This window comes from Typopeltis vanoorti, chromosome 14 (genome assembly GCF_054136105.1).
Source record: "Typopeltis vanoorti isolate ZY-2024b chromosome 14, IOZ_Tvanoo_1.0, whole genome shotgun sequence".
Classification (NCBI taxonomy): Eukaryota; Metazoa; Arthropoda; class Arachnida; order Uropygi; family Thelyphonidae; genus Typopeltis; species Typopeltis vanoorti.
In genome coordinates this window covers 112,761,656-112,784,047 of record NC_143562.1, presented here as the reverse complement: position 1 = coordinate 112,784,047, position 22,392 = coordinate 112,761,656, and the positions used below count along the sequence as shown (strand labels likewise).

Genomic DNA, 22,392 nt, shown 5'->3' with positions numbered 1-22,392 from the left:
ATTTGAAATTGGAAGTGATCACTATTTAGTCTTGAGCAGGATAAAATTGAATTTCATATTGAAAAGAATAACATGTAAGAAAGTTTTAAAGCGAATAAAAGTTGAGCAGCTCTCAGATGTGAGCTGTAGACTAAAATACACAAAGATTATTGAAGGAAAAATGAAAGAGTTTGAGAACAGGAATCAAACCTTGGAGATTCAGTGGCAAACTCTGAAGAAAACATTGATTGATTCTGCCAGAGAGGCATGTGGTGAGGTTGTTTGTAAGGATAAAAAAATCAGAACTCCTTGGTGGACACAGGAGGTTAAAGAGGCATTGAAGGAAAAGAAGAAAGCATACCAAAAGTTCCTGTCAAATAAGTCAGCTTGTGCTCTTAGAGAATATAGAGACAAATGCAAGAATGCTAAACACTGTAAAACTAGCTAAACAAAAGTCATGGGAGGACTTTGGCAAGAATATAGAAAATAAATATCAAGAAGGTGGCAAAATATTCTGGAGGTTGTTGAAGAAGCTTAAGAATGGAGGAAAGAGTGCTATAAAAGGAATTAGAGATGATAAAGGTGACATGAAAACGGGAGAAAAAGATATCCTTGAAGTATGGAGTAATTACTTTGAAAAACTGCTAAATGAAACAAGCAGTGATAACAGCACAGTGGTAAAAAAACACTGACCAGGCATGCAGTCAGGAATACATATCCATACTTGAAGTAGAAAAAGCCATCAAAGGCTTGAAATGTTGAAAGGCAGCAGGAGTAGATGATATTCGACCAGAAATGCTGAAGTATGGTGGTATAAGAGTCTTACAGTGGCTGCACTGCATAGTTCAGAAAGCCTGGACAGAGGGACGAATTCCCGATGATTGTAGTAGAGCTCTCATAGTACCCATATATAAAAAGGGAAATAAAACTGAATGTGAGAATTACAGAGGTATTTCCCTACTTAGTGTTCCTGGCAAGATCTATGCAAGTATACCTGAGAAATGCTTGAGAAGAATTGTGGAAGAAAAGCTTGGTGAAGAACAAGCTGGATTCAGGCCAAATAGAGGCTGTCAGGATCAGATCTTCACTTTACGACAAATAGTCGAGAAAGCATGGGAATATAACAAAGATCTGTATTTAAGTTTTGTCGATCTGGAAAAGGCATATGACAAGGTGCCAAGAGAGAAGCTATTCAATACGCTGCAGTTATATGGTGTCAATGGGACATTATATCAAGCAATACTTAGTCTTTATTTGAGTTGTAAGTCAGCAGTTCGAATTGAAGGAAGTACAGGAAGATGGTTTAATGTTAAATCTGGTGTGAGACAAGGATGTACATTATCCCCTCTGTTATTCATTATCTATATGGATCACATTATGAAGGAATGTGGTATTAAACCTGATATCAAAATTGGAGATGTTAATGTCAGCTCTTTGCTTTATGCAGATGATGTTATACTTCTAAATAAATCCGCTACAAGTCTGCAAGATTCTCTGACTAAATTGAATAGCTCTTGTAATAGATATGGTATGAAGGTCAGCAATAAAAAGACAAAGACAATGAAAATAGGCAGAATCATTGAAAATGTCAACTGTGTGTGAATGGAGAACCTGTGGAACAAGTAAAACATTTCAGCTATTTAGGCACGATTTTTACTGAAGATGGTAAATTAAATATAGAAATAGACAATAGAATCAGCAAAGCTGGTATGGTGGGAAGTCAATTGAATAAATTCATATGGAATAAGAGAGAAATTAGTCAGAACACTAAATTAGCTGTATACAAGACAGTGTTCAAACCAGTTTTAACTTATGGATCTGAGAGCTGGGTCAGAAGTAAAACACTTGACCAAAGACTAGAGACTGCAGATATGAGAGTCCTGAGAAAGATTATAGGCGTGAACAGATGGCATCAATGGCAGTATCATATTAAAAACGAGGATATTAGGAAAGAACTTGACATTGTCAGCATCCAGGAATGCGTTAGCAGAGCTAATCTCAGGTGGTATGGTCACTTAAACAGAATGGGCGAGGAAAGATTAGCAAAACAAGTGTTCTCTGCTAGGTTGGCAGGAAAACGACTGAGAGGAAGACCAAGATATAGGTGGATTGATACGGTACAAAGTGCTTTAGACGATAGAAATATAAGATCTGATAATATTGGAGTGTTGACAAGTAACAGACTGATTTGGAGGAAAATTGTAGATAGGAAATTAATAATGATGTAATTTTTTTCATGTAGTACTATCATATCCTGTACACCCCTTGAGGGTACATGGCAGGAATTTGATGATGATGAGGTTTTTTCTTGGAGTTTTCCGCCTGTGATCTTCCCCAATGGGGCTTTCACTGGCTTGCTTCATTTTCCCAATACTTCTCCCTCTTGGTTTTGTGTCAGTTTTCCAACAATGGTTGAGGTTTCTGTAGTAATATGTTTTTTCTATATTATTGTTGCTAGCCACAAGTACAACCCTTCTCCTTTCTCATCCGGGCTTGGGACCGGCAATGGCAAAGTTTTATGTTAAACTAGATAAACAAAAATCATGCGAAGACTTTGGAAGAACATAGAATTTAAATATCAGGAATATGAGAAAATATTCTGGAGGCTATTGAAAAAGCTTAGAAATGGAGGAAAACGGATTCTCTAAAAGGAAAAGATGATACAGGTGACATGAAAAACTGAAGATTAAAGTTTCTAGATTTGTGGAGTAATTACTTTGAAAAACTTGCTCTGAAAGAAGCAAGCAGTGACTGCATAATTGTAGAAAACATCCAACAGGAATGCAATCACTCGAAGTTGAAAAACCCATCAAAAGCCTGAAATGTGGAGATGCAGTGGAGTAGATGATAATTGAATAGAAATGCTCAATAATTCAGAAGGCCTGCTCATCGGGTCAGATTCTCAATGATTGAAGTAGAACTCTGATAGTAACTATCTATAAAAAGGGAAATAAAATAGTCTGAGAATTACAAAGGAATCTTTGTTTTTTGATTGACCCTGTTGATTGTTGTAAATTTTATGCAGGTATACTTCAGAAACAGCTTAGAAAAAATTGTACAATGGAAGCTTGGAGAAGAATAAGCTGCATTCAGGCTATATAGAGGTGATCATGGTGAAATTTTCGCTTTAAGACAAATAGTGGAGAAGTCATGGAAATATAAGAAGAGCTGTATTTAAGTTTTATAGATCTGGAAAAGGCATATGATAAGGTGCTGGGAGAAAAGCTGTTCAAACTGCTACAGCTATGTGGTGTAAATGGGACATTATATCATAATAGATATTTTTTGAATTGTTAGCAGTTAAAATTGAAGGAGGTATAGGAATGTAGTTTGATGTTAATTCAAATGTGAGACAAGGCTATACATTATCTTCACTGTTGTTCATAATCTATATGGAATCACCCCTGATCAAATTGAATAACTGCTGTGATAAATTTCACATGAAAATCAGCAATAAAGAGACAAGTATAGTGAAAACTACATTTTGAATGGAGAATCTATAGAACAAATAAAACATTTCAGCTATTTTGGACACTTTCAGTGAAGATGGCAAATTAAATATGAAAATAGACGGCAGAATTAGCAGTGGTGGTATGGTAGAAAGTGGACCAAATAAATTTATATGGAATAAGAAAGAAATTAGTAAAAACACTAAACTAACTGTATATGACAATGTTCAAACCACTTTTAAGTTATGGATCTGAAAGCAGGGTTAGAAACAAAACACCTAATCAAAAACTGGAGACCACAGATAGCAGGGTTCTTAGATTCTAGAGTGAATAGATGGCATCAATGGCAGTATCATATTAAAAATGAGAATATTAGGAAACACTTGATATTGTCAGCATTCAGAGGTGTGTTAGCAGTGCTAATCTCAGGTGGTATGGCCACTGAAACAGATTGGAAGAGAAAAGGTAAGTAAAACAAGTGTTTTTTTGTCAATATGTTAGGAAAAAGACCCAGAAGAAGACCAAGATCTAGGTGAATTGACCCAGTAAAAAAGTGCCACTGAAGAAATATAAGATCTGATGATATTGAAGTCCTCAGCTAACAGATTAATTTGGAGGAAACTTGATGATTTAGGAAATTAGTAATGATGTAACCTTTTAATGTAGTACTATCATAATATCTTGTACATGTCTCTGAAGGTATGCATCAGGAATTTGATGATGAAGATTATGCCAGATCTTCATATCCAATGTTAACAAGCTTCTTTCTCCTCACCTCTCTCTACCTATCATTGTTACAAATATACTATAATGCATAGTTGAGATGATGAGAGACTGATGCAGTCTCTTGCCGATAGAATTTCCTTTGAAAGGAAGAAAGGAACTTCAGTGCATGTACCTGAACAGCAAGAGTTGAATGAATCAATAAAAAAAGTTTACATGCATTGTCTTCACTGGATTTATTTGCTAATTTCATTTATTCTCCAAAGGGATAATAGGCAAGGCTGTTCAACACGTTCGCTGCCAACTATGAGTATACTCGTAGTTGGTATATAAGCCTCATAAGCCAACTACGAATATACTCATATGTCGATTACCAACCTCCTATACCAAGCATGAGTTAACCCTTAGTATAAGTACCTTAATTTGGACCCTTCATTTGTGAATAAAGTGGAGAGCACGTCTGGGGGCTTGGTAGAAGGGAAATAATTTCAACTAAAATATAGTATATTATATATGTGCCTCAGAAGCACATATATAATATGTGCTTCTGAGGTATGTGCTTCCTTGTATGTCGATTGCTGACCTCCTATGCCAAGCACGAGTTAACCCATAATTTGTAAAACAAATTAAAACTAATAAAATCAATAAAAATAATCAAATGAAATCGATAAAATAAAAACCAATTTATTCAAATTACAAACGATACACTTTAAAACAATTTTCCATGCACAATTTTGGTTTTTCCTGGCAAACAGGACAATGTGTTTCGCGTCTTTGTTTTTTCCTGTGCATACTCGCCATGGCTTTGTCGGGCGATTCTTTTTTTCTGTAGATGGTAAAATTTTCAAATAATGAAGATCCCGAATCCTGCTGATATTCTCTGATGCTGTAAGCTTATCCATTCCAACAAAAACTGAGATAAATTGAAAACCTAAATTTTAATGCAGTCATTGCATTTCCAGTAATTATATTATAAAATTTATGCGCATTTTGAATGTATATATATGCGTATTGCCAATTTCTTTGTCCATCTAATTGTCTTTCGTAAAGCAGAATAGTAAGAAAGCATTTGATCAGAAAGATCGATGCCTGACATACTCAAATTATAGTCCCTAATGATATTTGGTTTCAATTGAATTTTACCATTCCGATTTTTCACTTCAATCATTTCAAATTTGTGCATATTTGAAATGGTAAGAACTTCCCTCCTTATCCTTCGATTTCTGACTAAAACAGGACCTCTTCTTTGCCAGACAAATTCCCTTTTCTTTAGTTTCTTCTGTATAACATCTGGTGGATTGTTTTTCCTATTATTTCTCAGCGTTCCACACACGCAAGTTTTTCTGTCAGTAAGAGATTCCGTCAGAGCTACAGAATATAAAAATTGTCCATATGCAATACATTACCCTAGTCTAAATATTCTTCCATCAAGTGAAATACAATATCATATGCGTGACCCATTTTCGCTGAAGAGGATTCAGATTTACCTGTATAAATTTTTATTTTTATCACCAATCCATTCGATTCGCATAGTTCATAGAATTTCACGATATATTTATCAACATCATCAAATTCCTGCCATGAACCCTCAATGGGTGTACAGGATATGATAGTACTACATGGAAAAAATTACATCATTACTAACTTCCTATCTACAATTTTCCTCCAAATCAGTCTGTTACTTGTCAAGACTCCAACATTATCAGATCTTATATTTCTATCATCTAAGGCACTTTGTACCGTATCCATCTATATCTTGGTCTTCCTCTGGGTCGTTTAGCTGCCAACCCTGGCAGAGAACACTTGTTTTGCTAATCTTTCTTTGCCCATTCTGTTTAAGTAACCATACCACCTGAGATTAGCTCTGCTAATGCATTCCTGGATGCTGACAATGTCAAGTTCTTTCCTAATATCCTCGTTTTTAATATGATATTGCCATCGATGCCATCTGTTCACACCTATAATCTTTCTCAGGACTCTTGTATCGGCGGTCTCTAGTCTTTAGTCAAGTGTTTTACTTCTGACCCAGCTCTCAGATCCATAAGTTAAAACTGGTTTGAACACTGTCTTGTATACAGCTAATTTAGTGTTCTGACTAATTTCTCTCCATATGAATTTATTCAATTGACTTCATACTTCCCACCAGCAACACTTTCTCCAGTACGCTCATTCCAAAGCCATTTAAATGCAACCCATCATGCCTGTAAAATTTCATTCTTCCCTGAAATATATGCCCTTTGCTGATTCTGTTGTCTATTTCTATGTTTAATTTACCATTCTCACTAAAAATCGCGCCTAAGTAGCTGAAATGTTTTACTTGTTCCACAGATTCTCCATTCACAACACAGTTGACATTTTCAGTGATTCTGCCTATTTTCATTGTCTTTGTCTTTTTATTGCTGACCTTCATACCATATCTATTACAGCAGTTATTCAATTTAGTCAGGGAATCTTGCAAACTTGTAGCGGATTTATTTGAAGTATAACATCGTCAGCATAAAGCAAAGAGCTGAGATTAACATCTCCAATTTTGATATCAGGTTTAATACCACTTTCCTTCATAATGTGATCCATATAGATAATAAATAACAGAAGGGGATGATGTACATCCTTGTCTCACACCAGATTTAACATTAAACCATCTTCCTGTACTTCCTTCAATTCTAATTGCTGACTTACAACTCAAATACAGACTAAGTATTGCTTGATATAATGCCCCATTGACACCATATAACTGTAGCGTATTGAATAGCTTCTCTCTTGGCACCTTGTCATATGCCTTTCCAAATCAACAAAACTTAAATACAGATCTTTGTTATATTCCTATGATTTCTCCACTATTTGTCGTAAAGTGAAGATCTGATCCTGACAGCCTCTATTTGGCCTTATTCCAGCTTGTTCTTTACGAAGCTTTTCTTCCGCAATTCTTCTCAACCGTTTCTCAAGTATACTTGCATAGATCTTGCCAGGAACACTTAGTAGGGAAATACCTCTGTAATTCTTACATTCAGTTTTATTTCCCTTTTTATATATGGGTACTATGAGAGCTCTACTCCAATCATCGGGAATTCGTCCCTCTGTCCAGGCTTTCTGAACTATGCAGTGCAGCCACTGTAAGACTCTTATACCACCATACTTCAGCATTTCTGGTCGAATATCATCTACTCCTGCTGCCTTTCCACATTTCAAACCTTTGATGGCTTTTTCTACTTCAAGTATGGATATATATTCCTGATTACATGTCTGATCAATGTTTTTTACCACTGTGCTATCATCATCACTGCTTGTTTTATTTAGCAGTTTTTCAAAGTAATTACTCCATACTTCAAGGATATCTTTTTCTCCCGTTTTCAAGTCGCCTTTATCATCTCTAACTCCTTTTGCAGCACTCTTTCCTCCATTCCTAAGCTTCTTCAACAACCTCCAGAATATTTTGCTACCTTCTTGATATTTATTTTCTATATTCTTGCTAAAGTCCTCCCATGACTTTTGTTTAGCTAGTTTTATACACTCTTTAGCTTTCTTACATTTGTCTCTGTATTCTCTAAGAGCACAAGCTGACTTATTTGCCAGGAACTTTTGATGTGCTTTCTTCTTTTCCTTCATTGCCTCTTTAACTTCCTGTGTCCACCATGGAGTTCTAATTTTTCTATCCTTGCTGACAACTTCACTACATGCCTCTCTAGCTGAATCAATCAGGGCTTTCTTCAAGGCTTGCCACTGAATCTCCAAGGTTTGATTCCTGTTCTCAAACTCTTTCATTTTTTCTTCAATAATCTTTGTGTATTTTAGTCTACAGTTCACATCTGAGAGCTGCTCAACTTTTATTTGCTTTAAAACTTTTTTACATGTTATTCTTTTCAATATGAAATTCAATTTTATCCTGCTCAAGACTAAATAGTGATCACTTCCAATTTCAAATCTCTGTACACTCTTGGTGTCCTGCACCAGGGAGAAAACATCACTATCAACAATAACATAGTCAATGAGACTTTTCTTATTCCTTGCCTCTTCTCTCCATGTGAATTTGTGCACATTTTTATGTTGGAACATGGTGTTAGTAATAACCAGTCCATGTCCTGAGCAGAAATCCAACAGATATTAGCCATTATTATTAGCTTTGCTCTTTTCTCCAAATTTTCCCAAAATATTTTTGTATATTTGACAATCATTTTCTACTCTGCTATTTAGATCCCCAACAAGGACCAACTTTTCCTTTTTCATTGTGTTAGTTACTTTTTCTAAAGCCTCACAAAATTCGTCCACTTCTACCTTAGTAGAACCTTCTGTGGGACCATAGGCACAAATAAGTCTCATTGTCCAGTTCCCCATTCTCATATTTGCCTACATTACTCTACTTGAGACTGACTGCCATTCAAGAAGATTAGCCTCGTATTTTGTGTTGTATACTATGGCTACTTCTTCTTCTTTTCCTTGATTGTCATTGCCTGAATATAACATTTTGTATTTATTGCTCAGGAAGATTTCACCAGTTTTTGTCTTTTATGTTTCAGTCACCCCTATTATGTCGATCTGGTACTTATCTAATTCTTCAGCTAGCTCCATTTCTTTGCCATTCATGCTTCTTATGTTGATAGTATCGATCTTTAACTCTGGTGATGTTGAGTTGGGGTGTGTTTTCAGATTTTTTCCAGTAGCTGACTTTTTTATTGTTCACCCTGGTTCCCTGACGAAAATAATGGGGGCCTTGTTTAACCTAATTCTAATGCGCCACAACACCATTGACTCATAAATACATAAGTTTCTGTTTGGTGTGTAGCTATTTCGCATTACACTATTAAAATGATCTATTACTGGTCTTAATTTGTGTAGGATCATCTTCGGAATCAGAACCAAATAATTCATTAAATTCATCATCGCTCATATTAGCGTAAGCTTCTAATTCTTTATCAGTAATTTTTCTTTTACTGGTCATGGCGAAACTGAAGGTTTTTACACACTAGACACAGTGAACACAGTCATCAACACGTGTAATATATAGGTGGGGGTGATAATAGATTACTCGTAGTTGGCGTGTGAAACAAAATTCTGTCTGATAAGCCGGCTAAGAGATTACTCGTAGTGACCTTGAGGATGCGAAAGCGCTTGGCGTGCTGGAACAAACTATGCCCGAGGAGCGTGGCAGCGAACGTGTTAACCTTAATTAACTTTTTAGAAACTGGAGTCAGTCAAAATCTCCCTTGGCCAGTCACAGATAGCAAGCCCAAGAGTATCAGTCATTTTTAAACTGCATCCAGGAAAGAGAGTACAGCAGACAACTGTGACTATGTATTATTGCTGAAATGATGTGAACTCTGTGGTCGATTTTCTTGAGTTGTGGGGTTTAAAAAAAAAAAGATTTCTGAGAGAAAAAACATTTTACTTGCTTGTGTCAGATAAGTTCTTCTGGTCAGTGACTAGAATCGAACTTAAAACAGTCTTTCTTTGATTTTCCAACACAGAAGAAGTGGATGCAAATATCACTTCCACTGGGACTACACAGGCCCTCACCAAAATATCTCTGTAGAGGCTAAATGTAAATTGTACATGTTTTGGTCATAAAGTATTACAAAATAAAGATTTATTGTTACATAGACCATATATTTACAACGTACTTAAGCTCTTGCAAATTGCCTACCGGTTTCGCTAGTAACTGACCAGCTTTCTCAAGGCTTGCATAGTACAAAAAAGGTTTCAAAATACAAAGAACCGTTAGTACCTGTTAGGTAGCTAGGTTGACCCGTTCGCGTGACATAACTACTCAGCATCATGAACACGTGTTCTGAACGATACCTGGAAAAATCTAATTAACTCCCTCAGTTCAACAGAGCTACAGTACGCAAATAATCATATTACGCGTTTGCATGTAACGCGTGTTCATGATGCTGAGTAGTTATGTCACGCGAACGGGTCACCCTAGCTACCTAACAGGTACTAACGGTTCTTTGTATTTTGAAAACTTTTTTGCATTTTTTTTTTTTTTTTTTTTTTTTGTACTATGCAAGCCTTGAGAAAGCTGGTCAGTTACTAGCGAAACCGGTAGGCAATTTGTAAGAGCTTAAGTACGTTGTAAATATATGGTCTATGTAACAATAAATCTTTATTTTAAGAGGCTAAATGTAATATGTCAAATAAATGAATAGTTATTTGATCTGATAATGCTTAGCTATAATGGACATGGCAGGGTTTTTTCTTCCCAGGAACTCAGGTTTTTCATCCCATAATACAGGCAATTGCCATCAGCCAAAAGGACACAATTAATATACATAATACACTGACCTCAGCCTTGGTTGCTTGTCCATAATTCAAAAACACCTTTCATAGTAGTAAGATAATAATAGTAACACAAAATAAATTGCTTTGATTTTCAAATTGCACTTCAATTTATCTTTGCAAATCTTCCCAATTCACTTTTTGTGACTACCCACCCACGAAAGGGTTTTGTAAACCTACATTACATTAGTACTGTGAATGGACTAAAAATTTTAACATAAATCTGAAACCTTGAGACTAAATGTGGAACTTTTTCAAGACATTTGTTCACATATGTTGGAAGCAGATGTCTCACACCTAAAAACTAGCCATTTCCATGATGTGATTTGAACCCACAGCCAGGTTGGAGTGCATATATGCAGTCATTCAACCTGCCCTGCAGATTTTCCTATCTTCTCATTAATTCCTCTTTACTGCTTCTCCCCATTTCCTCCTCCCCCTAAAAAAAAAGAGGAATTTATAGTGCCCCATCTGCTAGTATAGACACCAGTATGATCATCTGCTACTACAGACAACAGCAATCTTCCCTCGACTTTTTGTCAGCCCACCTGCACATGAAAAATATTTTATGCACAAGTTTCCTATCTCAGGCTCAGTGTGTGTGTGTGCAATAGCCTGTGTTCGCAGTAGTGAAAGTCACATACTCTTAAAATGGCATGCATCTTTTAACAGAATTGTTATTAAAAGATCTTGTATGTTGCATGCTAAATATTTTTATTAGAGTAACTCCTTCGACTAATTAAATACTCTGTGTGTTAAGGCAGTGGGAAGTTTAATGGAGTATTGACAGCACTAAAAAGGATTAAAATCTAATTTCAATGCTTCCAATAGTTCATCTGTCAGGGAGTACAACAAACACTTGTAACACACACAATGACACCACAATACTCAATGAATGAAACACGTGGCTTAATTCTTAAGATTTACTGGAAAGACAGTGCACTACTAACATTTGTGTTAGTAGCTGAAGCTGACTGCATTAATAATGGGTCTACCAACTTCACTGAATTAGTCACATCATGTGCATGCTAGTAGATACCTGCTCCCATAAAGAGATCTTCTTGGAACTGGAAGAGGGCAAAAGAAGTGGTTGAGGGATAATCCCAAGACAAATATGATGAGTTGTAAAGCTCTGGTGCTTTTCCAAATGCTTGTATCCATGTTGGCCAAAATGGAGTAAAGCAGTGTGTATAGGTTTTCAGTATTTTTGAACTGTGCAGTATTCCACAGAGACCAAGAAGAGAGAAATAAGAAAATAGTCAGATTGGCTAGGAGCAAAACATAGTGCTTTTGTGAGAAATCATTCATCATTAATTAGATTGCTGACCTAATCAGCAATCTCCAGACATGAGTAGAAAAATGTTGGAAGGAGTCGTACTTGTTTCTGTAAAATAAAACCAAAGATAGATCCTTTGATTGCTTGTATTCTTTGGATCTATCTACCTTTGCTTTTTCCAGACTGTCATTTATTCAGTTGTTGCTCCCTCCCCCTTTCCCATTCTCTTAGGTGTGTGTGTGTGTGATATGTTCGGAGTCTTAGTGGATAATTAGTGATCTTTTTAATTTTTGTTTTACTGTTTATATGTAAAAATAATATTTCTTTTCCTTTCTTTCTGTTTTTAAAATATGGTTTTGCATCCTCTACAATGGGTACATCTTTATAAGGTCTTTACGGTTGAAGCTCAGTTAAACTTCTTCTCATAGGAGGTCTCATTTATTTTTCCCTTGGCTTAATTTCAAAGTTCCTTTAGGCGTAAACTAAAGGAGTTGGCTTTCTACCTCAAAAATGCCTCACTTACCAGTGATTTAAATTCAATTTTAATTTTCTTGGGTGAGCTTGACTCAGAGAACTTACTGAGGAAAAGAAAAATTGAATTTTAAATTAATTTCAAAAGCTGAAGTGTTTCAACAGTGTTGCAAACATTACTGTATGAAAGTAGTTTTAAGGAGAAGCTATTGGAGCTTATATTATTACATAGGTTTTACACAGTCCTTCCAGAGATTTGAATATGTTCTGTGGCAAAATAAATGCATTTCTAAATGCATGCTGTTCATGGCCATTAGTAGTAAAACTCCAAGTTTCCAATTGATGGTATGAACATGTGTCAGCCAATACAGCCTAGAGAGAAAATGTCAGACTTGTAATGAGAATTCTGAATATGCAGAGAGAGAGAGTATGTTTGCTTCATATCCACTGAGGTAAATATATCTCAACATTAGGCACATGCTTAAGAAGACAGAGGGAGCCTGTTTCTTGTAACATCAAAGGTCTTCAGAGAAAAATGATGCAAGGATGGCTGTTCCAAAGCGCAGAGATAAGTGAAAGAATGGTAAAGATTATATTGATATGCTAATTTTATCACTTTACTGAATCCTGTGGTTTTTTGAGGAAGACATTGATTTTAATTAAATATTTTTCTTATAATAGCCAAATGTGGAATTCATAATTTCTCTCTCTCTGCCATGTTTTTTTTTTTATTATTTTTTTTTTTAATGCTTCTAATTGGTTCTCACATTAAGAACTCAATTTACAAAATCCAAAAAAATGCTATGAATGTGTGCTTATTTTTCATATTAGTGATTGTGATGTACACAGATAAACTATGCATTTGTTCTCTTTCCAAAAAGTTAAAACCAGTAAGACAATGATTGGATATCTATTTATTCTGAATTCACTTAACACTTTCCATGATTTTTTAATCAGAGTTGTTAGGCTATGTGCATTCCTTTATACAAATTTTCATTTACCTTTGGTTGATAAGTTCTAATTCATATTATTTAGGCCACTTGTGTGAGGTACTATTTGAATGCAGCAGCTGTTATTTCAAACATCATAGTAGCAAGTTTTTTCTGTTATGTTTTGCATAAATAATAAATTTGTCTCTGAAATGTGCATTGCATAGAATCCTTGTAGGTTTTGCTTATGTAAATAGTACTTTAAATCTTTGTTATATATATATATATATATATATATATATATATATCAAAACCAGTGCATGTGTACACACACACACCATCAATTTCTTTTTGTTAATATATGTAATAAAGGAATGTAAATTTCCATTACAGATTGATGGATCCACGTTGAAGACCCTATGTATGCAGCATGGGCCATTGCAACTTTTTCATCTCTTCTTAAACCATGGTATTGCTCTTGTGCGCTATTCTACTCGAGAAGAAGCAGCAAAAGCTCAGTCTGCTCTTAATAATTGTGTTTTAGGCAATACTACTATTCTTGCTGATATACCAAGTGAAGCAGAAGTGCAGCAGTATTTGCAATTAGCTGGTGGCCAACTAGGTGGAGGAACTATTGGATGGTCCACACCACCCCAAGGAAATAATTCTGTTACACCTGGTTTTCGAGGTGGAAATGCATCATTCCCATTTGGTAGTACTGGCGGGTCTGCTGCTAATGGCAAGTTAGATTCCTCTGCCTGGAATGGTACAGCTTTAAATATGCCTGGTTCTCATTTGTGGTCTTTTCCCAGCACAGGAAGTAGCCTGTGGGGTGGTTCAGTTGATCATGAGCAGAGCACATCTTCATTAAATTCCTTCTTGCCTGGTGATTTGTTAGGTGGTGAATCAATGTAGGAAATGAAATCTACTCAGCTATATTGTCCGTAAATGAAAATAAAGAAGTTTTTACTTCAAGAAGAAGAGTAATTTAAAGTTGTCTCAGTACAAATTGTGGTGGAAATAAAAGCCTTGAGGTTATTTCTCCCTAATTTAATGATCCTACATTGAATGTGTGGGCTTCACAGAAGTCTTCTGTCAATGTGATATGAACAGTTGTTACTGTTAAAGACTTTGTTGCTTCTTCCAGTGTGCTTCACGTACATATAGTATAGAAACAAATGTAACAGCTAGTGTGATATTTTTACAGCCTAATGTAACTCAGTGTGGCTTCTTGACAGTTGACTTGCCTCATACTCCTGTGCTCTTCAGACATGCTCAGTCATGATCATAGATTGTAATAGTAGTTATAGTAGTAGAGCAAATCAAATAACTTTATAGTACTGAATGCAAGTCTCCAGTATTTTAAGTGCCAGAGGAGGAAAAAAAAGCCTTAAAATTCTGCCATATCAGCATTTGTGGTAGGTACAAATGTTCTTGTAGTCACTGTAGGGCAGGAGTCAAGTCTCGAAGCCAAATGATGGAACCTCATTGCAACATAATGTTGCAGCTTCTCATTTTTTTAATTATTTTAATATGAATTTTCATGAGGTTTGTCTGTTTTTCATTGCTGATAGAGAATGAGTTATGTTTGAATTATGATATAGCATTTTCTTAAAGTCATATGTAGATATTAATAATTATAGAGTTTTTAAAGATAAATTTATTAATACCGAGTGCAAAATGACAGTGATAATGTTAATAGTATAACAACTTAAGTTCCCTCCTCTCCCCTACAAAATCTGTTTTAGTCACAGTAATTTTTAAATAAGTTTCAAGATTTTACATTATGTAAGTGTGTTTAATGCAGCACTGCTTACATGATGAAAACGTGCTTTCTGTTTACTGCCAGACCTTGATATCCACGTGTACTTAGTGTACAGAAATGGGTTATTGTTTCTTGTGAAGATATTCTTAAGAAACTAAGGGTTTGCTATGTGTGATACCCAAGTACATGTGTCAGTGGAAAAGGGCTGTGTAGCAAAGTACTCATTATCAGTTTAAAGTCAAATATTTAGGGATGTTATTCCCATTTAAGTCAGCTCTAAATAATGTGATCTGTAAAACAGAAGTGCATTTCCTGTAGTTCTTAATGGTGCTGCAGAAAGCGAGTACTACAGCAAGGGTTGGGTCCTCATGCCTTCTTCCTCTTACCAATGACCCATTTCCTGACTGTAGGACCCTGCTTGTCCTGTAAGCACTTTAGCTTGCCAAAGTCTAAAAGATCAAATAAGAGAGCTTGCTGAAATTATTTTCGTCTGTTTGAAATTGTGAAATCAGCATATAATAGATTTTTTTCTAGTTTCTAAATACTTGTGCTCCTTTTATTTGGATCCTTTGATTACTTGCATATGTGGGTGTTTGTATACGTGTATCCTTTAAGTGTATTATGTAACTGTGTAAGTGCTGTTTGTATGAATGGCTGTGTAGAATAACTTTCTCTTGTACTTGGACTTTGTGCTGTCTGATCCCTTGGAAGCAAAAAAATAAAATAAAATAAAATAAAAAAATAATAAATGAATAAAATAAAAAAAAATAAAAGAAAAAATCCCCGGTGACTTGTGTATACTACCCATTTTTGCTTCCATATTCAGCTAATGCAGCATAGTGATATTTTGAATTGCAGGTCAAAATATTTAGATATATATTGAGTAACATATACTCAGATGGTGTACTTCATTAATTAGTTTTTTTGAAATTTGTTCTGAGTTAATGCAGTGTTACTGTCTTCACTTAACCTGAGTGTCAAGCTTTCAGACATATCAAGTACTCTTCTATTTCATTCTGTGCTATATGTTCAACTGCAGGTGCTAAATCTCATTACTCTGGGGTAATCATTGCCATATATGAAAATATACCCAAGTCAAATTCCTTTTGCAGTACCGAGTTGAACATGGGAAAATTAACATAAAATTCCCTTCCTCTCTTTCTTCTTTGATGCTGTTCCTTATCTATGCATTTTGTGCTTCAGAGCACACTCTCCCCTCCCTCCCCTAGGGTGTGGGCTCAAGGAGGAACAAATGTTTGCAAACAGTGTCATTCTGTACTTAAAGTGACCTGATTATCAGCCTTTGCAATTTTCATCCGAGCTCCATAGTGGAGTTTGCTAATGGTCATTTCAGTTTGATTCTATACTTCTCATTGTTGAAGACATTTTCATTGTTTCTTGCATACATGGTCTCTTATGACACAGGCCCAAAGACAACATTGTGCCATGGTCCACACATATATACACATACACACACACACACAAACATTAGATATATGTTATATTACCTAAAAATTTTAGATTTCTGCACAACATTGGCTTTAATGGCCAGGGTAAGCTTTTTTATAGTCAGCAGATTTGGTCAGTCACATTATACATCCATCCTTTTTCTGTTTTCATGGTAAACCTCCAACTATTCTTGCCTTAAAGCTTGTCATTTAGCTCATATGTTTTGAAAGGTGGTGTAAATTTTGTTTAAAGTATTCATAGTGTTTGTAGTTATGCTCTGACCGTCCAGCCTTTTCCATATCCCACAGTTTATTCTGAAAAGAAAGTAACAAAAAGTTAATTTTTGCCAATTTATTGTGAGTACTGTTTTAGTCAAATGTGTTACCACTCATGTCAATATCATGGTGCTAGTTTTAGAAAATTATGGTGTGGGATGAAGTTCCATTAATGTTCCTGTATATTTTGTGTTCTTAAAAAGTGGATACCTTGTCATGGAATTACTGCCGTTTTTTCAGAAAGTGCTGAAGTGCATTTCTGTAATGTGCACTTGCTAATGTAAAATAGAGAAGCTTCTCAATTCCCAACCCTTGTACACTATATTCTGTGTGATCTTTTCACCCGTGATACGTTGGCTCAAAGTTGATAACCATGACAACAGGGTTGCACCTCAGATTGGTTGTTGTTGTTGTAATTTAGTCTGTTTAAATTGTGTAAATGTGAACTGGTATTTGCCTCAGATAGTCTACATTGTGTGATGTAGTGTATTTAGAATAGGTGAATAATCTATTGTGTAGTTTAGATTCTCCAGCATTGGTGATGGTTAAGTGCAAATATTTGTCTCTAGAAGTGAATGTTACATTTTAATAGTTTTTTCTTATTTTATTTTCTTATTTTTTTTATAATGTTGATCATTGCCTGCAAGTGAACTTGACACATCCATCTTTGTATTTATGCAAGGATGGAATGAAAAATAAGCAGTTGTAATTATTCTGACTTAGAAAAATTATTGGTTATTTTGTAAATTACGCAGCCACAAAAAAAGAAAAAAAAAGCATTTTACCTGTGGACCAAAGTGATGTATACCTAGCTTAGTCTTAAAGAAAAACATCTTCAGAATGTTTGAGGTATTGTTTATGGATGGAAATCTATATCAACCTAATTCCAGAAAGGTTGTATACAAGATCCCAGATTGCTCAGGAATAAGGTTTTTATTGCCAAAATGAAAATAATAAAATTTAAAAAAAAATAATAAAAATGATAAAAAAAACCCATAGTTGTGAACTAAGATGTGTTCTCTTAAAAGATCTTCTCTGCCTTCCATGGTATCTTCCTCTTCTCATTTGTCTCATTTCAACTTGGAGCTTGCCAGTTTGCCAGAGCAGCTCTCAATAAGACTGCAGGATTTTTTCAACATATAATTAATGGCAGACTTGCACACCTTCCCCAAGATGTGATATATTTTTTTCATTGACTCTCTGACCATGACTTTTGGGGATAATCTATTTCCATGCAGGCTTCTCTGATATGAAATATCAGTCCTGCATTTTATAATTTCAATAATGTGGTTGTGAAACATGCTGTGTAACAGGTTGTTGCTCATGTGGCTTCAGACTAATAGCATGATGAACATTAATTGTTGGAATTAGTGGGGCACAATGTACAGAGTTGTATCCAAAGAAAGGATGTGGCTCAGGGTAACTTTCTTCCTTCATGTGGTACTTTGCCACTGCACAGTTGTTGCTTGCCTGGGATCGAAAATGTAAGGATGTGCACAATGAAAGTAATATGCTAGGTTGTGTGTGTGTGTGTGCGTGCGCATATATATATAGAAAATTTACTTATAATAATCATGAATTTAATTTAAATTATATACATGTGAGATGAGTTTCCAAACTGTTTTTCTTGACAGCTATTACCTTCTTTTGCTGTTATTTATATTGAAACATTCTTAAATGATTGAAATGTTTGCTTTTATTGAATTATATAACCAAAAGAAAAAAGCATAATGTTCCTGGATTACATGTTCACTTGTTGTGTGCAGGTTACAACACACACTTGAAATGTATTAAAATGTGTCAGAACATTTTCTTTATACTAGTAAAACATCCCATAATACAAAGAATCTGCAATCTTTTGGCAGCTGTATCGTTGCATTTGTTTGTAAATATTGTGAGTAAAGATGGCATTGTTCATTATACTTTACCTCAGGTATACCTGCTGTACTCAAAGGGACAATTTTTTTCTTCTACGAAGTGCATAAATTGTTTCAATATTTAGTGGGTTACTTCCAGCTGAGAATGACACTTCAAATCTACCCTGAAGCTTAACGCACATGTTCTTTTCCGGTGAGTGCTCACAAGTAAAGCTAGAACTGTGGAACAGGTGATAAATTGTTAACCATTCCACGGATAGTACTAATATAAAGTGTCCACAAGTTTTACTGGTATCCTTTGGTCAGATATTCAAGTGCAAAGAAGCTTGTATATGGTGACTGTAACATATGCCATTGAGTGAGCATTCGGCCTTTAAATCAGGAGACTCTCCTGCTGTGATGTGAGAAAAATATACTGTTCAACTTGGTTGCTGGTGCTTTTGGAAACATGAATAATTCCTGACTTCCTTTAAATATGTTTAGGCTTTTTCCCACCCTTACACCGTACACCAGTATTCTACCTTTGTAGGGTACAAAAGACAAGAGGAATTCCACTTAAATAATTTCCAGTTTTTGTAAAATGAGGATTCAACCACTTCTGATGTGATTAGGCCCGACAATCAAGAAGTGAATCACACTACTTTGTAGTTTTTAACCACTGCAAATGAACCAATAATAACTTGCTCATCCATTCTGCCTAGTGTTATATACTGTGTGCCAAAGTGGGATTTGAGAGAATAGTGGATTGCTTCATACTATTTATGATTCTTAGTATATGAATTAACCTTATTCTGTTCCTTAAGAGGTGTTCAAAGAAAACTGAAGTACCGGTGTTATCATGGAACACCTTTTGAAAACTTGTTAAGTAGTATTTACTGCTGTATGTAAAGTTGTCAGTTCATAAGCAGCATTTGGCATGTCTGTGATGGAAAAGAAATGATTGTAGATTGCATTTTTTTTTTGTTTGCTGTACAAAGGAAATAAATGATGGTGGTAATAATGGTTATTGTCAATTTTAGTGCAATTATGTAAAGTCCTGCCTCAGATACTGTCTTAAACTGATTTCTCAAGGCTCTGTTAAACTTTGTGATACACGACACAGCGTGTGTCAAAATATCTGCTCTATGCATTTTGAGAACCAGCCTAGTCACATTTCAAGACACTTACAAGAACTAATTTCTTTGAGATAACTATCACTAGCAATCGCCACCAAAGCCATCTGAAGCCCTCCATAAGATGTGCAGCCAGATGATATCCATTCATGTCACAGAATGTGGGTTCCATACCATGTGCCTTCGACTTCATAATTTTATCAAGGGTCACAGATCCTGACAACGAACCTGCCATTGGGCTGTCTTAAGAAACTGGGCTGTGGTACTGGACTTGCATGATTTCCTTTGTGACATCTGACTGGTTCTGTCTACAGTCCAAGAATGAGCCCTTTTACTGGAAGAGGTTAATGGACACACGCAAAACACACACACATGAATACAAATAAATTTGCACACATTTCTCCATTTATCAGATTGGTTATTCAAGCCAAATCCAGAGATTTTAAGGGTGCATGAGCCATTTAATACCTCGATTAGTGACTTTTGACTGCACAGGAAATCATTTACTGAAGAGGGCAAATAGTAATTTGCCAGTATTTTGAATGCTGTTATGGTTTTATTTTCCCCCCTTCCCACTATGCCTGTAGTATTGCAATGTGATGTGTATGAATATTGTTCCTCGACTTTGCCTGCTGCTGGATGTACAGGATTATGTGTACTATCATTGTATTGATGTCATGTATACCGTAAAATATAGTGATTGTAAGATTGTGGTTGTTTTGTTGCTCAGGGTCTTTTGACATGTGATCTGAAATTATGTTAAGCATAGGTATTCCGTTCCTTTAAATTTCAGCCACTAGAAATTCGTATAGCACTAGTAGAATTGTAGAGCAGTGTTGGTTATAAGGTAGTTACTATGTAGAGGCCTGTGCAGCTGGGTTATATCCTGTCATTGGCTATCATAGCATTGCTGTGTCATTCTGCCACTGCATGGATTAAAACAGGTTGATTGCACTGCCACTTTGGACCTTGGTCTATTTGTTTGGCTTCATACAGAGTATGCAGTTTGGTTAGAAATAGTTATTTAAATACAAATGCCGAAGTTTCATGAAAGAAATGTAGTGTGAAAAGGGGTAATATAATCCAGAAAAGCACTGTTTGATTTGATGAATCAAGCAGATAAATGACAGTATCACTGTGGTATTACCTGCTTAAGGTTTGCCTTTAACTTGCTCATTGTGTAGAAGGATCATCGGAATTTCAGATTTTAATTGTACAGGTACTGAAAGGAGTATTGTTCCTCAACAGATTCCTACTTTATTAAACCAAACAGACCAAACTGGCTGCTGCCATAATTTGGAGGTATTTGACATGCTTCAGGGTTTGCTTTAATGAGATTCTAGTAACGGGTGGTCAATTTAGCCAAAGTTTGTGTTAGGAAGTGACAGAGTAGGTTGCTGGCATTCTCAGGTTTCATTCCTGATCTGATTGTCCCTGTGATTGCGGACCTTGGCAACCTCCAGGGTACAACATTCTCAGGTTCATCTATGCTAGAAGAGTTGAGGAAGAGAGGCTTCTACATCATATACAAGACAGCAAATGTGATTATTATTATTACTATTATTATTATACAAGTTGGTAATGTTATTCCAAAACCTGCGTGATGTGCATTCATTCCCTCTTGCCATTTTCTGAAGACAGTCAGGCAGCAAAGGGGCCTTCTTGAAGAAGTCTCTCTACCTTAAGGCTGGATGTGTTTTGCTGAGAATATGTGATGTGCTGATTTTTGTACTGTACTGGGGGTAAACATTCAGGCATTAAAGGTTTGTGTAATCTGTATGCATTTGTTTGGTGTTTTTATATTAATTGATAAAATACATGATACAGATATCAGCATGACAACAGCAGCATCAAATATATTTTAACAATTAAACATTCAATAATTCAAAAAAAAAAAAAAAAGGTAAAAGAATTACAAAAATGTAATAGAAACTCAAGATAGTATTATGTTTGTTATTAATTAAAATGTACTTAGTTTGCTTGTATACATCACTTAAATGTTATATGTAGCATTCATAGCAAAGATTCAAAAATTGTTAATATTGCATTGCTTTTTATTTTAATAAATAGTATTCATTGAATATTTCGCATGGCCAAGTTGCAGCAAAGATAATTCACTGCAGTAAAATTCTTTAAAGAACTTGGCATTAATGTTTCACTACCCCCCCCCCCTCTACATACAAATGCTTTAATTTTTTCCGTACATGAAATCCATACAATTTAAGTCATGCTAATGCTGTTGCTTTATTTTACATGAATCATGCCTGATATTAATTTCCTTCAGGGCTGTTTTTTTTCTGCTTACAAATCTATCAGTTGATAAATAAACGATTTTTCACCTCATAACTGATACATGTTACAACCTGGAAAAGGGATATTTATTGTAGCTCGTACATTATGATACATTGAAAATCCTCAAATGTTGAAAAGTTATTTACTAAAATAAAGAGCCAAAAAGCTTCACTTCAGTACAAAATTGTATAAATCAAGTGGATATTAAATGTAGCATTGTTTCAAAGCCGAATGTACAAACTATGAAAGTTTCGTAAAAAAAAATAACAGATAGCTTACGGGAATACAAAATGAACCAATAAAAGGTGAATATGTGGATGCTTGGGCATGCGATCATGTCTTCTGTATGGTCCATTTGATTTATATAATGTTGAAAAGTTATATTTAAAAATTCCAGACTGATTTTTTTTTTTTTTTTTTTTTTAATTTCCCTCACATTCTCATTCATTTTTTTTGTTACTGCATCAAAGACATTTTATGAAGGGTGGGGTGGGGGGTGCGAAATTGTTTTTCCATAGCTTG

General features: G+C 35.3%; 1 protein-coding gene across 6 annotated transcripts in view; it reads left to right on the top strand.

Moving 5' to 3' along the window:
* LOC150099843 (protein Gawky-like) overlaps window positions 1–21,357 on the top strand; it is a 580,239-nt gene extending 558,882 nt beyond the window's left edge. For all 6 annotated transcript variants that reach the window (XM_090404074.1, XM_090404072.1, XM_090404073.1 and 3 more), the window contains one exon: window positions 13,494–21,357. In XM_090404074.1, coding sequence (XP_090260200.1) covers window positions 13,494–14,015 — 522 coding nt within the window. In that variant the 3' untranslated portion in view covers window positions 14,016–21,357. The remainder of the gene's footprint in view (window positions 1–13,493) is intronic.
* Window positions 21,358–22,392: the final 1,035 nt, after the last annotated feature.